The sequence below is a fragment of the Pollicipes pollicipes genome, unplaced genomic scaffold (genome assembly GCF_011947565.3).
Source record: "Pollicipes pollicipes isolate AB1234 unplaced genomic scaffold, Ppol_2.1 Scaffold_5724;HRSCAF=6776_pilon_pilon_pilon, whole genome shotgun sequence".
In the NCBI taxonomy this organism is placed as follows: domain Eukaryota; kingdom Metazoa; phylum Arthropoda; class Thecostraca; order Pollicipedomorpha; family Pollicipedidae; genus Pollicipes; species Pollicipes pollicipes.
The window spans coordinates 11,183,491-11,203,881 of record NW_023596746.1 but is presented as its reverse complement, the minus strand read 5'-3'; the positions used below and the strand labels follow the sequence as shown (position 1 = coordinate 11,203,881).

General features: G+C 47.6%; 1 protein-coding gene across 2 annotated transcripts in view; it reads left to right on the top strand.

Annotated features, from left to right (window-relative positions):
* Window positions 1-3,139: 3,139 nt before the first annotated feature.
* Window positions 3,140-20,391, top strand: part of LOC119103468 (alpha-(1,3)-fucosyltransferase 7) — a 21,135-nt gene continuing 3,883 nt past the window's right edge. The window contains exons 1-2 of one of the 2 annotated variants that reach the window (XM_037227017.1): window positions 3,140-3,198; window positions 19,742-20,371. In XM_037227017.1, the coding sequence (XP_037082912.1) occupies window positions 3,194-3,198; window positions 19,742-20,371 (635 nt within the window). In that variant the 5' untranslated portion in view covers window positions 3,140-3,193. Of the gene's footprint in view, window positions 3,199-17,420; window positions 17,494-19,741; window positions 20,372-20,391 lie in introns of those variants that run through there. The other variant, XM_037227018.1, reaches the window with a different exon arrangement.

Below are 20,391 nucleotides of genomic sequence, written 5' to 3'. Positions count from 1 at the left end.
TCAAGTGCGCAGCATCCCAAATCGCGGCACCCAAAGTTCACCACATCTAGCGCTCATAGCATACAACGTGCGTGAGGTCCAAGGACTCGGATGCTGTACCACTTCCTGGCAACCCATAACCTATCGGTTTGAACATTGCCCGAAAGTGGGCCACCGTAGCCGAATGCGTCCGTATATGCCGATGGGTGAGGTAATGGGTTACAGTGCCGCCCATTTAAACCACTGAGTATACACATGAACAACGTCTTGTTTATCGCTCGCAGACTTTACTGCGTCAGCACGTCCTCGGTAGCAGGCATATTAAAGAATTCAAAACTTTGGTCTCTGTGCCGTGGCATTGACGATAGCTGGTTCCTCGGCAGTAGGAGCTACTGATCACACGACAGTCTCACGACCACTGTGCAGCTGCTGCACGATGGTCTTGAAAGGCACTGGTCGGGATGCGTGCTGTTTGGTATTGCGGGCTACGAATAAAATCATCCGCATTATTTGGCTTCTTTATCGACAAGATGTATTGGTGATGTTTTGCAACTCCATCTTTAGGGAATTGATGACTGATGTGTAATATTTACTGATTGGATGGTGGTCGGGTGGACGCGCATGTCGATCTTTAGCTCCTGGCACGCTAACCTATATTGTCGGTGATTTTACTTGGTTGTTCCCCTCCCCCATTGCAAATTCCTTCCCCACTCCTGTTAACAGGAGTAATCTCGAGTTTTGCATGCTTTTACTCCCAGGGGGGGGGGGGGGGGGGGGGGGAAGAGCTGTCTCATCATCTAAATATGGAAACTTCTCCCCTAGTTAGACGCGGTCAATGGCCCGGCTTACAAACAACTCATTTCTTAAACTATATGCATTTAAAGCGGGGGAGTAGTTTCGCAAAATAAGCTGGTTGGCGGAGTAATAAGAAAACAACAAAAACTACTCCGATAAGATGCCAACATTCGGGTTTCTCTCCGAATTTGGCCCACTGTTTTCCAAATTTGCAAGCTTGAGCCCAAGTTAGAGCGGAGGATGGATACCTGCAACGCAACAGGAAACCGCATTTCTAGTTGCAAGTAAATGGGAAGTAAAAAAGAAAAGGTCTGCTGTGAATGTTTTTGATTGCCAGCCGACCTTCATGCAAAACATTACGCGCGTGTCGGGCTTAAAAGTACACTTGATTCGTCATCTGCACAACGGAGCCTGAACAGCAACGAAGTACGCCACTAAGCTCGTTTGAGATATATGAGCTGGATGAATTGGGAGAATCGTGACCTTCTCGGCCGCGCCTTTGCTTGGACGACCCGCAGTCTGGTCTAGTCGTGAAGGGCATTGACGTGTGCGCTGTGCGGGACGGGGAGGCGTTCCTCCTGTTCGTTCTGCCCCAGCGCCTCCTCGCCGTGAAGTGCTCAGCAAAAACACAGCTGGCGGTGGTATTCAAGGAACGGACCGTATGTGGGATCCGGTAGCCTCCAACAGCCTTGAAGAGAGCTCAGGAGCTGTTGAAAAGTCTCATTTAGTGGACGAAGTAACTGATTACCAGGCGGGTTTGCCCGCGGTAAAAATGCGCGTCACGGATATGGATTGATGCTGTCGCCGGCCCCCGCCACAACCGTTTGTTTTTTCGTTGCGCGATGACTGGTTGACTCAGGTCAGTTGTTTTGTGTTCGGCTGTGGTGTTTAAGGTCTTCTGTGGTCTGTGCCGTGGTTGGTGATGTCGATCAGTCTGTTTAATTGCCAGCTGGTCTCGTAATGCGGATGTTCATGTGTGCATGTCGCTACAGTGAATTCTTGTCGAATTTCAATGATGTTTTTTTGTTGTCGGGCTAGTCTGGAAAGGTTTGCAAAGCTTTCATCGGTGGTGAAGACTGGCCCTGTGGTCGACGTGGCCGGTTTGCTGATGCCGGGCAGTTTTGTGAGGTCAGCGTGGTTACGTCCCGGCTGATCTAGCGTGGAGAGATAATTTTGAAGTGTCGAACCTGGCCTGACATGCAGTTCAGCTCTCCGGTCCATGTGTTTTGTTAACTCACGCTGGACAGTTAGTCAGCTTGCGACTGCTCCCCCATGGTTTGAGCGTTTTAAATGTGAAAATGCACCCTGATCCGTCCACATTTGTGTTTGTTCCAAAAAAATTCAGGCTGAAAGAGTGTGACAGTCGGTTGGCCACATGCATTTAGGGACTACGATGTGTACAAATGCAACCTCATTTAAAGTGTTACAGTTTCTTGGCATTATGAGCAGGCGAAATAGACACCCACCATAGCGTCAAAGGACTTCTATAAAGGGGCATGACACCACTCCCTAAAACGACACCGTGCGGCAATGCGATTTGGCCGACCCCGCGCGATTGGGGTTTTTGGGCGTATTTTTTCTTAGTGTGCAGCATACCGGACATAGTAGCCGGAGGCTGGTAGACGGATTGTCCTCAGACTTGCCTTCGACTCATTTTACGCGAGTTGTCAAGCAGCACCAATCGCCGCAACCGCACAAGACAGCGCCCGTCAGCAAAAGTACAGCGGCCGTCAGCGCACAGGACAGCGGCCGACAGCGCACAGGACAGCGGCAGACAGCGCACAGGACAGCGCCTGTCAGCACACAGGGCAGCGGGAGACAGCGCACAGGACAGCGGCCGACAGCGCACAGGCCGAGAACAACTAACCTCGCATCAAGTATAAACCGCCTCTTCCTCTTCCGCTATTGCCTTTGTCTCTGCTTCAATTACCAGCTATGTTTAGGTTGCTTTTCGGCAGTTTATAGACTGAGGTGCACTTTTCAAAAAATCGAGGTAAGCCCCCCCCCCCCCCTGGCGCGATCATTGTTCCCGCGCACATGCGCTTTCCGTCGGACCTACTCGAAATAATTGATGTTATTGCAACGTTATTTTCTCCCGTTGGATTTCCAAAATGCACTTCTGTTGCATCTAGTTCGGTACCAATGGTTCGATACCCATGGTACCAATCGCCACGCCGCGCATGCGCCGTAGCCAAAACCCCTTTCCGAATCGGCGGGGACCAGACTTGCTATCTGAGCATGTTTTACGCCGCACCGTAAGCCATGCCCAGCGTGTAGCGTTCGCGCCGCCACACCGCGCATGCGCCGTAGTTAGAACAGCAAACGGCTGCTTGGTGTTATGGAAGCCTTGGTTCAGTCCATTGCTCGCCTTCGCCCTGGTTCTGACGCCGGTCGCCTCCGCCTGTGCTGCACGTGAGCTATGAGGTCAGCGACTTTTGGATAACGTGGACGCCGCCTGACTTGCATTTGCATGCTGGGTTGCGTATTTAAAAAGGTTTTTAGCGCGCACTTTACTTTTTGATATGTTCGACAATGTTACTGAGCTGGGACATGGTAAATGTAAAAAATGACATTCCGACCAGCTTGCTTATACTCAACGAAAACTTTGGGGATGATCTCTATCCCTTTCACTATCAGCCTTGGTCAGGCAATGATATTCATCAAAAGAGACTAAAATTAAGAGAAACGCATTAAGCAAAGAAAAACACGCATTAAGAAAAAGCGTTAAATGTTGTATGCAATCTAACATGCTGATCATCCTGAGAAAACAAAGGTGTCAACAAAGATGGCTGGCCGCATTAGTTATCTGCGACATTTCAGCAGCAGACAAATATTGTGAATCGTTCAAAAAGAGCACATGCAATGCACTCACAACCTCGATGCGATTACAGTGCACTTCTTTTGAATGTTGCCTTGTCATAGAACAACTGACTGATACAACACATACCTCTTAAACATGCGCATAATTTTTTCCACATTTCGGAGCCGATTCAATAGCGACAGCGTGCAGCAGAGCCAAATGATAGCCGTTGTATCTGGACATCAGGCTATCGAACTCCCGATATTAACGACTTGGTCATTATATTTTTGTCGGCCTTGGTCGCCTCGTACCTTATGGAATGACATGATTTGAATTACATTATTCTAGCGTCATGACTGCCGAGGTGATTTTAAAATACTCTCCCTGAAATAATCTCCCCATTTCCGCGGCGTGTAGCTCAGAAGCTAGATGTATTTAGATATTCAGAATAACACGACCGTGCACTGCACCGAAAGGTCTTCAAGATGGTTATTTCAATTTCACCCCCCCCCCCCCCCGATCCAAATGTGATACACTCTCTTTAATATACTGCTGTAGAAAACATGGAAAGTATTGATATTCAACAGAAGCATGGAATTATGAGTTTGCTTAAAGGGAATGTTGCACATTTTTAAGGTATTGAGGCAGGCATCAGATGTGATGAGAAAAGCTTACTTGTAACTATTAGTAAGCTTTCGAGGTTCAAAAACGACGCTAAGTAGCAGAATTTCAAAGTTTGTAAAAATGCACCCCATTGCGTCATTGTTTGATGGCGTCACGGAATGGTTCTGTAACGACAGCAACACATGGCAGCATCTGACAGCCAGACGTAAAGGATACCTGGGAACACACGAAAACTGACGCTAACTGGCCATTCTCGTCGCGGGAGCTGTATCGAGTGGCGTATTAGTGGATGGTTTGGTTGAGAATTTTTGTCTTGTTGCTGGCCGTAAAAAAGGATTTGGTGGACTGTTTGACGTACGCAACGTAGCTAGCGCCAGCTTTTATGGCAGATTATTAATATCAATGCACGATATGCGGTGTTGCTGCTATTGCTGCTGTGCTCTTCATGATTTTGTCAATACTTTATTGCCAATACATCGTTGCCTGCAGTGCTGTAGTCCGAGCACTGATATCGTGTGATGTGCACAGTAGTTATTTTGTTTATTGTTTGTACTTGGAAATGCGGTGCCATGCGAAAATTAATAAATTTGTAACGTTGCTATGAATTTATTGCTATAGCATTGTTGTTGCTATGGTAAGTATGGTGAGGATGGGCTACCAATAAGTTTTTTGCTCAGGATTATTTATGCAATTAGTAATTAGCCGTGATATAACCACTGTGGTGCAATGCCATTCTTGCTGTTGATAGCCCTTTGCCATTGTTAAATCAGTTGTTACCAGTCATTCATAACTCATAAGCTGCTGTCTCATAGGCTTTAAAAAGTAGTTGACGGCCAATGTGGTACATCGTGTAATGAAACGGGTCAGCAGCTGTGGCGATAGTTGAGTGCCGTACTGTGGTATGACATAGTGAACAAGTGTATGCTTTTGTACTGCAATCCATGTTGCTTCCATAATAAATTCCATCATGCAAAGATGGGTCAAGTGTTCTCTCTTATATTGACTCCCCATCTGAAACATGACTGACCAAAAACGCATGATACAATATGCAAATCTCTTTCAGCAAAGCAGACAACCAATAAGTGACACCACTTGCTCAGCCTGTTTTGGGAATCCACAAAACGTAGGTGCGAAAGATGCAAACACATCTTCCACTTCCACAGCCATGCAACATGCTGCAGCCATCAAGCTGCTTTACTAAAAAACAATAGGACGATTTTACATGTGGTGAAGGGACACTGCAAACATGCTGACATTGCACAAGGCTGGAAACATGACAAGCACATATACCTATGGTTGAATGGGCAAAATGCAAGGAAGTGATGAAGCTGCCAGTGCACACAAGGCTCATGATAGAAATATTATAAAGTGCTATCCAAGACACCAACAGCAACACTTTTCCACCTTTCCCAGCACCCAGCATCTCACGCAATTTTCAGTGGCTATGACATTAATGTCTCACGTGCAATGCTGGCCTGCAAGCAAAATTTATGAAGATAGTACAATTTGCATCAGTAAAAATACAGCTCTAGATTTTCAAAATTCGTTAGGGAAACACAATTTTGCGAAGCAATATGCTGTGAGCCTACGCTGAGCATGTGCATCTCCCAATTGGAGATCAACTAAGATCAAAACAAGCCACTGGGACACACCACCAGTGATCACACACATTTCAAGACCCCGATTCACACTCTTGTCGAATAAGTGTGATCTCGCACTGGCACACCTCGCGGAGCTATCAAATTGCAGGCTTTCTCGCAATTTCCGCACAGATTTTTAGACATAACATCGCATTTTACCGTTAACTCCGTTCAAAACAAAGTCCCTACGGGAGTCAATGGTAATGCGGCTCAAAAGGTTTCTTCAAGAAGAAAAAAACCCAGTAGGGGAAAAGACAGATTTGCCGTCGCGTATTGGTTTTTACAACTTTAGGGAGAGTGCCAGTTTTTTGGACGCCTTACTTTTCTGCAGACAGTGGCGTTTTTTTATAACGTTGACCTGTGGCCTAGAAATGACGAAAAAAGACCCGTTCACGACGAGTGCCGTACAACTCGAAAGTGCTCACGCTTACGTTCGTGACACGCACTCGACAGCGAAATTTGCTAACAGCCAATCATCTTCCGCGCATTGTACCATACGTGCCGCATCATGGCTTTTGCGAAGGTACCAACGGCCATACTGTTTTGACCATAAGCGGAAAACAGCCCGTAGTATGACCGCGATCGCATGACGTTTCTATGACGTCATTAATGCCAAGGCCACTGTAAAATAGGCTCCAAATAAACCGTTTCGCACTTTTGCAGGCGTGTAACACAGGAAACAAATCGTTTTGGGTCTTCAGGAGGATATAACCGTGAACTGCATTCAAAATGTCCTCAGGATGGCTATGTCGGTTCAAAACGCCATAAAAATGTGGAACATTCCCTTAAAATTGCGGAAAATGTTATGCTTGGACGCCATGCTAGGCTGAGGGCAATGTTCTCCTCACGGGGATTGCTGCACGATGGAATGTCTCGATGAGCGGCGTTCTGAATGCTTCAAAAAGTTTTGCTACCCACGCAGTGCTCTCCAATAGGTTTGATGTCCTGGTTTTCCAAAACCTATCTGATTAACACGAAAGAGGGTTAGGGACACAAAATGGTCGCAAATCTGGAAAGTAACGGACGGCAATGGCATATACATTGGCTACCGTGACACAATGCCCAGAATCATTTATAATATTTCAAGCGTCCTAACCAGTAAGACTTTATCAAGCATGGTTTACCTTACACCGTTGTGACAAGAGCCGTATACCGTATTACTCATGCCGTTGTGAGAAGAGCTTTAAAAATTTCTAACAATGCTTACAACAAAACATAGAAGCTGCTGTAACATAGGGACCTAGACAATGCCGGCCTATGCCGGACAGTCGACACGCCAGCCTTCACATCTGCACACCGTAAGGGGTGCGAACTAGAGACGCAACTTTCCAAAGGAAGATATCAGCCCGCAGACCGCCCCCTCCGCTAGTGATCCAACCCGCAAAAGCCTGTTCTGTTATAATGCTGATCCTCAATCAGCAAGCAAATATTCGTGTATTGCAATGTGCATTTTATCACTTCACCACAATTTTAGACCCATACGTTACATTTGGCATAAAGTAGCAAATAATCGTCAGCTAATGCATGATACTATTTTCTAACATAAGTAATGTTGCTCTGAGAGCGGCAGTCAAAGTACCTGCACAATGAAATTTGTAGCGTACCAAAGTAGATCTCAAACGCTGTGATAGCAGTTTTCCAACTTTAAATGAAAGAAAAGAGTGTGGAAATGAGATTTGTCTTTCGCCAGAATGCGCCAAAGGTTTCACCCTTCATCTCCATAAACCACAAGCTATTTCTTTCAAAATTGCGTGTATCAACCAAAGCTTTACACTGACTGGGTAAAACATGCTGCACGTTTCGAGTTATGGATGCTGTGAGTTCCGTACAATAGCCACAACCGGAGTCATCATTTTACTACGTCGCCATTGCCTCAATCTTATGTTTCTTATTGAAGAATCATAGCCAGCCTCCTATACAGTGTTTGCTGTCCTTGCGTGGCTACATCATACAACCATACCACATAAAAACACATACTGGCTTTGAAATGATCCACATTTTTATTTTAGCACTACTCCCATTCTAGCCCGCAACCATCGCCGCGCGTTTTGTGTTATGCTGCGTGAAAACCATATGAAAGCAAAGGTGTCAACAATATTTGGACCGCGAATATTTGCCCCTCCAATGACGTCACTGACATTTAGCAATGTACTGTGATATATTGTTGCATGTGGCAGGAAAATTCTATGAAAACAAACAAAAGTTGCTCAAATAATTTCCAAGAACTCTGAACGGTTTTTAAACCTTGTAGATCCTAACTTTCGATTTTGCAGCCTGATAATTTGATAATCCGGCACCAGTCCTGTCGGATGCACCAAGTCCAGGTCTTTCAATTTTGTTTATAGGTATATATCCCGCGCCATCTCCTTATTGTAAAGTCGGGCAGACATTAGCTATGCGCTGTCAGTTGGGGCGAATGGAACAAAAAGTGCATGTCTGCCGGTGCCAAACTTATGTTCCCAGCTGACAGTGCTACCACAATGGCATCGCGAATATTGCAACTTCTGCACACAGGTAACAGTATGCCAAATTGGACGCCGTTTCTTTAAAAAAAGCATACAGATTGCAAGAGCCATGCTAGCTGAACCGCGTCCACGACGTCACAGATGAGGAGCACACATCCTCTGGGAGAAATTGGACCAGGCGACTTCCCGGTGCCACTCAAAGCGGGCCTGTCCCTGAGCTGCAGCACAGGCGACGCGCGGCACCTTCGTTCCCCAGGATCATTAGCATTCAGGCCGGATGGGTGTAATGTCCAGCCGGGGCTTTGGCGTGCATGTCATGCATGTATATCATAAGCCGTTAGCCGGAAACTAGGAGCTGGCGCTTGGCAGGCGGCCCGGCGTGCTACTAACAGTGACGCTGGTGTCAGCCTGCTGCTTCGCCGCTGACCTCGACTTTGGTACCAGCCCGCCGTCTTGCCACCGACGGTGACGATGGTGCCAGCCCGCTGCCTCGCTGCCGACGGTGACGATGGTGCCAGCCTGGTGCCTCGCTGCCGACGGTAACGATGATGCCAGCCTGGTGCCTCGCCGCCACGAGGGATTTTGCCGAGGGATTCTGAAAGAGATCGTGGCCCTGAAGTGGTCCCGTCCTAGGTGAACGGAATGTATTACAGGTTCAGCTCACTGGCATGCAACTCGCAGATGAGCTATTGACCTGGGGTCCGGATACGAGCTCGAGGAGTCGACACACCCCGCCAGTCCCGCCAGTGCTCACAGCCGTCCCACCACAGCCCAAGACGTTCAGTCCTCCGCTGAACTGTAGACTGGTCGAGTATAGCTCGTGCAGCAAGTCAGTGGATCTCCCGAACCGCGGGTTGAAGCGTACCACGCATTTTTCTCCCGGCTCCGTGAGGACAATGACGTGCTCCTCAGTTCCAGTAAAGACGGTCCGGTCCACACATGTTTTTGTCTCCCCGCCAATCAAAGAACAACCTGGCCAATCCCGACACCGAGATGTCATGCGCGTTCTCGTGCACGGTTTCTTGCGTCACTGGGGTCCTTGCCCGTCAGATCTGTCTCGGGACGACAACGCCGAATCTATCTTGTGAGACGACCAATGTCCTGCTGAAATGCGTTCATGATTGCGAAGGCGACCCGATTAGAGACGATCATAGCGATCCGTGGTCAGCGCTGTGTCAGCCAGGTTGTCCACGTTCCTCTTGACGGTGACGGCAGGCGGCAAGAAACCGTCTGTCTCTCCCATCGTGTCATCCACGTTCGCATTGTCGTCCTTGGCAAAGCTGCGAGTGGCGTTGCTCAGTCCAGGTGCAGGATCAGCAGCCTGCCGTTGATGATGGCTTTGTCGGGACTCTCTTCCTTGAAGGTGCGTCTCCCTCACTGCAATTGCTGCCCTGTGGACGGCTCCCAGAGTGAGCTTCCGCTGGCTACGCTGGTCCTTCGCAAATGCCCATTTTTGGCCGGAATTGCGTTGCGTACTGGGCAAGCACAAGTTGTCGAGAGCGGCACACGCACTTGGCGATGTCAGACAGTTTGGCAATGTAGGCTTTGTTCGTTTTTCCCCTTTATTTCGTGTCTTTGAATCCCTTGGGATTTTTGTTCATCTTCTCAAGCGCATGGTATCTCTTAACTTTGACACGTTTAGAGACTTAGTACAGGTCGTGGGTTGAAATACCCTCATTAGCCCAGACTTTGATGGCCTATGCAACCACATTACGAAAGATGGTTGAATCCTGTGGCTTTCAAGACACGACTCCCTTACATAGCGCCAGCGATCTACATGATTCATTACATCGCTTCTCATTGGCAGCTGTGTTTTCTGTAGCGAGGCTGTCTGACCTAGCATGATATGGTGAGTCTGCGCACATGCGAAATACAATTTCCTCTGAATTATCGGCGCTGCAATAAACCTTTCGCCTAATCATCTCTCCGAATTACTGATGACCTGTCAAACGTTCGTGCTTATGCGATCGATGTTTTTTTTTTGTTGATGTGTTAACAATTTTGGCGCCAGTGATATCACGCACGTTGCTAAATATGCTCCTCAGAATCATGTAGTTGTTAGTATTTTGATAATGTAATTGAAGTATTTTGCAAACAAATACCCCCAAAACAGACGCAAAACTGCAAATTTTCCTATTAAATGTGTCAGAGGATCCCCAAAATAGTGTAACTCGGTCGGCGACCACTAAAGTCGTAAGACATAGGTTATGCTGAGATTGAAATAGGCACCTCTGGGTATTCGAGAGAGAAACCGCTCTAGCTCAATCAAAACGCATAATTAATTGTGCATTTATTTTTATGTCGATGTACTTTATAGCATGCTGCACCACGAAAACCACATTCCAATAATAATCTGAGAGAAAACCCCATGTTTTCCAGGCTGCAAAAAAATCCATGCAAACATCAACAAAAATGGTGAACATAATTTCCAGGACCGCTGAATACAGTCTAAACAGCCTGCGGACTGCAACTGTCAATGTTGATAGAATGCCTCATTGACATATGTTGGGATAGATTTTTCACGCAGAACTGCATATAGATGCTATCAGAAAAATAAATAAATCAGACAGGACAAAAGCCTTCGTGAAAAACATGGTTCAAAAAGTAACAATAGCAGTATAGGAAAGCCATACGGTATAAGTACATTACAATGGTGGTCGCAAATTGCGTCTTCTTCAGACTTTGATGAACAGAATCTAGGCCGCCACTTTCTCCGTTTCGACAACTGTAGCCTATTTGATACGCCAGTAACTACTGGCTATATTGACAAGTGAGTGCAGCTAGAGGAATGAAAATATTGCGATTTTCTATGCATTTCATTATTCATGGATATCGATTGTGATTTGTGAAGTATGGTTTTTGTGTATTCCAAAAGAAGCTGAGTGCACCACACTCTCTCAATAACAGCTAAGTGTGGTGTAGATGTATTTATATTAAGAGCCCACTTAACTGCTACTTAATCAAATCAGGCTACTTATGTTTGGAAATATGAGTTGTTACTCTCGAACTTTTCCATGAATTGATCGCTCAAAGCTATTCAATCCATGCAACCCGGTTTAGTACTGTGTTGTGGGTTTTCTGAGGCCAGTGTTCTTGCTGTAAAAATAAAACCTGCTTATTTCATGATTGTTTTGTATTTGGCAGCACACTCTGGTTTTGACATGATTGTGAAACTTAAGAAATAGCAAAAAGAAAATGCGTGTTCTGCCTGTAAAAAATTTGACCCGCAAAAGCACGCCCACTCTGACCCACAACCCAGACAAAAGCTCACGGGTTCATACGGGTCAGAAATTGGCGGGCTGGCGATCTAAAAGTCGCATCTCTGGTCCAGAGGGCCGGTTTGGGCCGGCGATGGGCGCCGGCCAGTTTGAGCCGGCCGCCGCCCGGTGTCATCTCGTTGGGCCCGCCGCCGGCACCTGTTGCCGGGACGGCCCGTCTCCGTCGGCATGCAGGGGGCGACGTGGGAGCTGATGGCGGGCGCGGCCCGCTGCCGGAGGTATCAAGCGATGCGCAAGGAACGCGGACATGGGCCTGGAGCGACCCGTCTCTGTTTATAGAGATTCAAGTATCTAACGGGGCTTGATGAAACTTAACACTCACTTCAGGAACAGGACGGTTTCTCGGTACCGGAGAGACAGGGATGTGCATTTAATTCAGATCAAGTCACCAGTTTTTAGGTCGGCTGCTTGTTCAGCTTGTCATCCGTTGGCTACTAAAATGTAAAACATAATTGCCTTTTCGAAAACAAGCAACCATTTTTTGTAACGTCAGAAGGACTCGATTTACTTGCGCATCTAGCTTTGGAATGTGCATAATCGTCTGCATATGTGCGCGTCGCTCAACTTTAATTTCCTCGTCCTTCACTTCTGCCCTCAATTTGCATTTCCTTTTTTTCATTTGTTTTATAACTTGCATTTGCAAGGGTGATCATTGCGGTTAGCAAAGGGCCACTGCTGGTGGAAAAGTAGCAGAAAATCCAATCCCGTCCAAAGCACCCAAAACCAAGCAACCGGATTTAGCCGTTAGCCGAGGCCCTCTAAGGAACACATCATACGCTGGTCCCATCCGCAAGGCGACAGGCCCTCTAACCTTACAAAATGATCTCTCGCCGGCGCAAGGAGTCCAATAATTGGCACCGCGACACCAATGCGGCTTATCGGCCGCTGGTTGAAACGGCGTGGATGGCCCTTCATTCGGTACTGGGACCTCTGACTGGCACCGGCTACTCTCTCATTGAGTGGAATACTTCTATCGTCCTTTCTCATGCCTCCTTTCATTGTCAAGAAAGTCATGAACGATGCAAGAGGCATGGCACAGGACAGAGCACGGACAGACCGAGCCGTTCGGAATCTTTCAACAACAGTCGACGTCGCCCTGAGACCGCAGCTCGCGAAGACGTCACATGCGTCACGCCAGCGCGTGCCAGCGCACTCACTGTGCCGGAGAGCCTGCTCAGTGGACGCCTGTTACCCAGCCTGGTGCAGATCAGCGCCGCTTGGAGACGCCGGCGTCGACATGTGTCGTCCGATGCTGCTCATGGTCGGAGTGGCCGGCCGGTCTGCTGCCGATCTCAATCTGCGGTTATTTGGATTGGATCGTAGACGCCCCGTCGGTCCTCGTGGCGTCATCATGTCACCGGACGAACAGTGACCTGACCGACTTCGACGGGGTCGCACAGCCGCCGACCGCCGAGTCGACAGGATTTCCGTGAAAAGATCCGGCCGCAGCTGCGATGATCAGGTGCACACCTCGACCCGTCAGTATTCGATAGCCGTGTAGCGGGAGTAACATCGATCAGTCGGTGTCAAATCTCCAGAAATGGGCCGACACGCGATATATCTGCATTTGATTTGGCTCGGCTGGGAGGCGCGCGAACGTCTGAAGTGGGTCAGCGCCGTGACCCTCGATGGCGCCTGGCGGCGGCCGGGCCAGTGTGCCCGCACGGCCAGCGACCCGCAGCCGCTGACCGCCGCTTATTTATTGCCGCCGGTTCTGGCGGCGGCAAATGTGCGGCTCTCCTGCACGCCAGCCGCCGACGTCAGCTCGAGGTCAGGCCTGTGCGCGAAAGGCCTGTCCGGCCTGCAGCAGCGCGCCCAGTATAGTTTCATCTGGACGGCTTGGCGAGGGCTCTGCACAGACGGTTAACACATGCTCAAGTAGGCGTCAATACCCCCCGCCCTTTCGAAGGTTATCCAGAACAATTTAAGAAAGGCGCAGCGCAGCCAACTTCCATGGCTTTAAACAATTAAATGACGGATCCTCTGATGTAAAAAATAGATGCACCTTGTAAGATCGCTGGCCTACGGAAGGTCACTCAGGCCGTGGCTGTAAGCGAAGAGCATTTCTAGAGAATCGTTCAACGGAATGCGACAACGGATCCATGGACCTAGGATCAGGTATGAACGTCAGACCGAGGTCAAAGCTTACTCACTATCTTACTGAGCTTGGTTTATGGGATTAAATTCCATGCACTTTTGAAACGTCAGAGGAGGAAGTCACTAACCTAAAAGGATCCAGGTGAACATACTTTGTTTAAGGAACATACCGCCTAGCGTAATCCCTGACGCTCATTCAAACGGCAAAATAGAAGCAGTTTCAGAGGTATATCGTCACCTTGACCTTACAAACGTCAAACAAGGTCATTTAACTCACTTGAACGCCATTGCCCTTTTACTTAGTACAGGTATGTAGCTTCAAGGCGGTTGCCTGAGGTAGTCTGAGGACACTTGAGCCACCGATGTGGGGTTTGACCTCGTTGGATCTTATTTGGACCTAATCTTATGATCTAGACAACTTAAATTTTGACAAAGGAAGTTAACATACAATCAAATCCACACTGAATTTGGCATATCCGGCTATCTTGGTTTTTGAGATCTACGGAGATGAATTGAACCTCAGCCGAGCGAAGGGTATTCAACCGGCCACGCGAGCGCGTGCTGAAGGGAGTGTTCCACATTTGTGTGGGGTTTTGAACTCAAGAAGCCATATTAAAGAGCATTCCGTGCTGTTCACAGCCCTACAATTCTTAAGACCTAAACTCCTCTAGTTGGTGTGCATTTTATTTCGGGGAGACTATTTCAAGGCCACCCAGGCATCCATGATGCAATCATAACGTCATTTAAATCCTGCCATTCTATAAGCCATGAGGCGATTAAGGCAAACGAATCTAATCGTCAATCGTTCATATATAGTTTCGTGAGCACGATTTCCAGACATAACGGCCATCAATGAGCCCTAAATCAATTTTGTACAAGGTGCGATGGCCAATCAAACAAGGGTGTACCTATTGCGGAGGATAATTATTAAGCAGAGAAGTTGTGTTGTCTACAGCAGTCTTTTGCACGTAGAAATATACCAATTGTTATAAATGGGCCAACTTCATCGTATCTGATGCCTGCTTTAACGCCTTCAAATGTAAAACAATCGCTAAAAAGGGTTTCCCACCTTTGGATACATTTCAAAAGCGATACTTTGGCGAAACCTCATGACTATTTAGCATGTTAATAGCACTTGGTGGTAAGTGTCACTGCAGCACCATCAAGATATCAAAAGGAGGTCAATTATAGTTATTCAAGACTCCAAATTACGCGTTCAACGCTTTGCAACAACATTGCACGTCTTCCTTCATTGGTAGCCCTAGTAAATCCTGAGTCTGTGGCATCTGCAGTTGTGACCACCGTCGTCACAACGATGGCAGAATCTGCTGAGGGCCGTTGTCAGCTGCTACAGGTTGGGAGTACCACTTGTGAGCTGTTTTTACTTGTATAATGCGGGCCTGCATGCTAAAAAGGGACACTTCTGCTGGTGTGAATGACGTCAGTACAAATGAACGTCTATGACTGGCACAACGGGCGGCAAGGACCAGTTACCGAGAAGCGCCTTGCTTGAAGTTTGAACCAGCGCGTCACTTAAGCCCATGTGATACTCCCTTTCCCCAAGTCAAAGTGCGCTTCCAAAACAGCCACTGCGGTGAACTCCATGGGGACGAAAGCAAAGTCATACCATTGCGTTCCGCTGAATTCGCGAGATAAAAGCCTCATTTTTGCATACCTTTTCTGTAAACCGTGTTTTAAACTTTCACAGCATTCATGACGCAAACATTTTTTTACAAATCAGTGTGTTGCAGACATAACAGAACACGCGAGTTGATAAAAGTAAGGCAAACGAAATGTGCTGCTATTCTAGTGGTGGACAGGGAGTCCAATGATATTTCTCCCGAAGCAGCGGCTACTTCAAATGGAAATTGCGGGATGCTCAGAAGGATTTCGGGAAAATTGGTATTACCGACCAAATCAGACGCGTGTGATCTAACAATAAGTGATAAGTACAAAAAGGTGCATGCTCCCTCCAATGTTTGACGCGGTCACAGCCTCGCTCTAACCCCGATGATGCCACTCTCGCTTTTTCCGGATCCCACCGCCTGCCGTTTGACATGGCACTAGTTGCCCTGCCCCTGCCCGTTGCCCCCGTTCGCTGCCGGTTGTCCGGGCGGTTGGTAATGATGATAATGGTCTGTGCGTGGTTGGTGATGTCGATCAGTCTGTTTAATTGTCAGCTGGTCTCGTAATGCGGATGTTCATGCGTGCACGTCGCCACAGTGAATTCTTGTCGAATTTCAGTGATGTTTTTTTTTGTCGGGACAGTCTGGAAAGGTTTGCAAAACATTTGTGATGAAGACTGACCCTGTGGTCGACGTGGTCGGTTTGCTGGTGCCGGGAAGTTTTGTGAGGTCAGCGTGGTTACGTCCCGGCTGATCTAGCGTGGAGAGATAATTTTGAAGTGTCGAACCTGGCCTGACTTGCAGTTCAGCTCTCCGGTCCATGTGTTTTGTTAACGCACGCTGGACAGTTAGTCAGCTTATGACTGCTCCCCCAATGGTTTGAACGTTTTAAATGTGGAAATGCACACTGATCCCTCCACATTTTGTGTTTGTTCAAAAGAAATGCAGGCTGAAAGGGTGTGACGGTCGGTTGGCCACATACATTTAGGGACTACGATGTGTACAAACGCGACCTCATTTAAAGTGTTACAGTTTCTTGGCATTATGAGCAGGCGAAATAAATACCTACCATAGCGTCAAAAGACTCCTGTAAAGGGACATGACACCACTCCCTAGAGCGACACCGTGCGGCAATGCGATTTGGCCGACCCCGCGCATGGGGTTTTTGGGCGTATTTTTTCTTAGTGTGCAGAATACCGGACATAATAGCATTGTATTAGTTGTAGCATAGCATTGCAGCATTGACAAGCAGCACCAATCGCAGCAACTGCACAAGACAGCGCCCGTCAGCAAAAGGGCAGCGGCCGTCAGCGCTCAGGACAGCGGCCATCAGCGCACAGGACAACGGCCGGCAGCGCACAGGACAGCGGCCGACAGCGCACAGGAAAGCGGCCGACAGCGCACAGGACAGCGGCCGACAGCGCACAGGAAAGCGGCCGACAGCGCACAGGACAGCGGCCGACAGCCCACGGGACAGCGGCCGACAGCGCACAGGAAAGCGCCCGTCAGCCCACAGGACAGCGGCCGACAGCGCACACGAAAGCGCCCGTCAACCCACGGGACAGCGGCCGAGAGCGCGCAGGACAGCGGCCGTCAGCGCACAGGCGGAGAGCAACTATCCTCGAATCAAGTTTAAACCGCCTCTTCCTCTTCCGCTATTGCCCTTGTCTCTGCTTCATTTACCACCTATATTTAGGTTGCTTTTCGGCAGTCCATAGACTGAGGTGCACTTTTCAAAAGATCGAGGTAACCCCCCCCGCCCCTGGAGCGATCATTCTTCCCGCGTACATGCGCTTCCCGTCGGACCTACTTGAAATAATTGATGTTATTGCAACGTTGTTTTCTCCCGTTGGATTTCCAAAATGCTCTTCTATTGCATCTAGTTCGGTACCAATGGTTGGTGGTACAACCATGGTGAATGGTACAAAGCGCCACGCCACGCATGCGCAGTAACTACAACCCCTTTCCTTCCCAATCGGCAGCGACCAGACCTGCTACCTGAGCAGGTTTTACGCCGCACTATAAACCATGCCTGGCGTGTGGCGTTCACGCCGTCACGCCGCGCATGCGCCGTAGTTATAACAGCGAATGGCTGCTTGGTGCTATCGAAGCCTTGGTTCAGTACATTGCTCGCCTTCGCCCTGGTTCTGACGCCGGTCGCCTCCGCCTGTGCTGCACGTGGGCTATGAGGTCAGCGGCTTTTGGATAAGGTGGACGCCGCCTGACTTGCATCTGCGTACTGGGTTGCGTATTTAAAAAGCTTTTTTAGCACACACTTTACTTTTTGGTATGCTTGATAATGTTACTGAGCTGGGACATCGTAAATGTAAAAAATGGCATTCCAACCAGCTTGCTTACACCCAACGAAAACATTGGGTATAATCTCTATCCCTTTCACTATCAGGCTTCTTCCGGCAATGATTTTCATAAAAAGAGATTTAGACACGCATTAAGAAAAAACGTTAGAAAGTTGCATGCAATCTAAGATACTGATCCTCCTGACAAAAGTATCTAAGATGCCTGGCCGCATTAGTTATCTGCGACATTTCAGCAGCAGACAAATAATGCGAATCGTTCAAAAAGAGCACGTGCAATGCACTCACAACTTCGATGCGATTACAGTGCACTTCTTTTAAATGTTGTCTTGTCATAGAACAACTGCTTGATACAACACATACCTCTTAAACATGCGCATAGCTTTTTTTCCACATTTCGGTGTCGATTCAGTAGCGGTGCGTGCAGCATATAACAACGCTAAAACATATTGCCCCAAGCCGACTGTCCTTCAGTCTTTTCGTTTTAAGATTTGATATACATCCATTATTGGTACCTCGATTTTATATCCAACACACACACACACACACACACACACATATATATATATATATATATATATATATATATATATATATATATATATATATATATATATATATACAAAAATATTCTAAAAAACGTGCCCCCATCAATAAATAAGCCATACCAGGTCATTTTTAGGATGCCCATTTACTATCAGGGGGCCTCTTATCAACCCTGTGTCCCCCTTGTCAATGCTCTGGCTGCGCCTTTGCCACTATGCGTCGTCATATGTCGTAGCACGTTTTGAACATTTCTGCGAGTGTGATAAAAAAATTGCGGTCCTCTGAAAGCTAACACCAAGTCGATTGATCAACACTTTAGGCCCGCCAAGTGTTTATGTTAAGTGTGTTTAGGCCCGCCAAGTGTGTTAGGTGTTTTGATTATCAGCATTTGGGAGGGAAATGATGAACGGTGTCAGCTAGGAATATTAACGCAGACCCACCTTGAGATCCGGGGTGGTGTATTGGAGCAAAACTATGCATATCTCAGGATCTAAGGTATGGATACCTGTGCCAGAACTACACTTTTTGACAATAGGTGGATCTGAGTGATCGATCCATGAAAGCTGCTTAGATGTACGGCATTGTGCCATCAGAACTGGTAAAAATATTCATGCCGTGCTAAATTCCTTAGGGCAGTGTTAGAAATGAGAAGTCACTGCATGAATTGATTATCGTGCTATTGTGCCAAAGCACATTCCAAATCGCCCGATTCTCATTTGACTACCGGATTGTTTTCCGTGCATTCGTTGTCAAGACCTTATAATCAACACCTTTGTGCCCTAAGCATCTGCCCTTCTAGTCGGGTTGTAGCCTTATCGAGCCATATCCAACACAAACCGTTTCATTTACACGTCACATGTAATGGTCAAGATTTGCGTTGTTCCTTACTACTTTTTTATCCTTTGCCACTGTTCTTGTTGTTAATTGTGCACACTGGATTTTGCAGTGTTAATTTGTTCATATGTGGTTTTCATATGTTACAGTGCATAGTGTTAAGCGTGTCCACAGTGCATACCGCCCACAACTCAGGTCATCCATAGTTCGTGTTATCCATAGTTCAGGCTGCTCAGAGTTTATAGTATCCTCAAATCACAAAAATAGTGCACAGAATAAGCCGTGGATATTTTGAACGTTCGCCTATCGCACAGTTCGGGAAGGTTATTTTTAAAATGATCTCTGATCACGCCATACGCATGTGCTCCAGAGTAGCCCATGTGCTCAATGAATGCTACGGTCAACACGTGCTGGCCGAAACTAGGTAACACCAAACGCCATAGAAACAACCACAACTTGTCTCACTTCCCGTCTGGTCACCAGCCTCATCCCAAGTACTTGGTGGAAAGAAAAATATGCCCTGATTTTAAATGGGCATGGCGGAGTCCACTGCCAAATAGCCGCCTTCTTTTGCCCCTCGCTCGACAGCATGTGCCATAGAGTTTAAGCTAGTGTGCCAGCCATTCGTTTGGCACCGTAAGCTGCGAAGAATAGAGCCAATGACAAAACTTGCCAATGCGTGCTGGGCAGCGAGGTTCAACGTTGTGATGTGTCGTTTTGACTGACATTGCGTCACTTTTCAGATGCACATTTGGAGGATCGCGGAAGTCAATGCAAAAGTTTTGTGCAAGCAAAACACTCATTTTCTGTACCATTGCACTCTTTCTGACTACATATACATTCATCGGAAACCCCTGGAAACAAGTGTTCAGCCATGAGCCGCTCTATGCGCTCGGCACCAAGCTGGTTCGAAATGATACCGAAATGGAGACATCCATGGTCAGCCATCCGTTACGGCATCCTACTTCATCTAACCACACTGGGGTCAACATACTCCTCTATTGGACAGATCGTCAGGACAGACCTGTCTTCTATAATGGATTAGGCCAGAAGTCTTTCAGTGGCTGCCCGGTGAAGAACTGCCTTACGACCAAAAACAGAACCTGGCTTCGTCAGGCTCGTGCCGTCCTGTTCCATGGAATGCACATGAACGCAACAGATCTTCCTGAACACAGACGGCAAGATCAGCAGTTTGTTTTCTATTTGAGAGAAGCCCCAACGTTCCATTATCTGCTAAAGATTAACCCTCTAAATTCGCTGGACTACTTCTTCAACATGACGATGACTTATCACCGTCACGCAGATGTCTTCTCTCCATACGCCACAACAGTGGCTGGGAAACAAAAAGGGGAGCTGCCTGAGTTCTCCAAGAGGTAATCTATCGAACCAACTG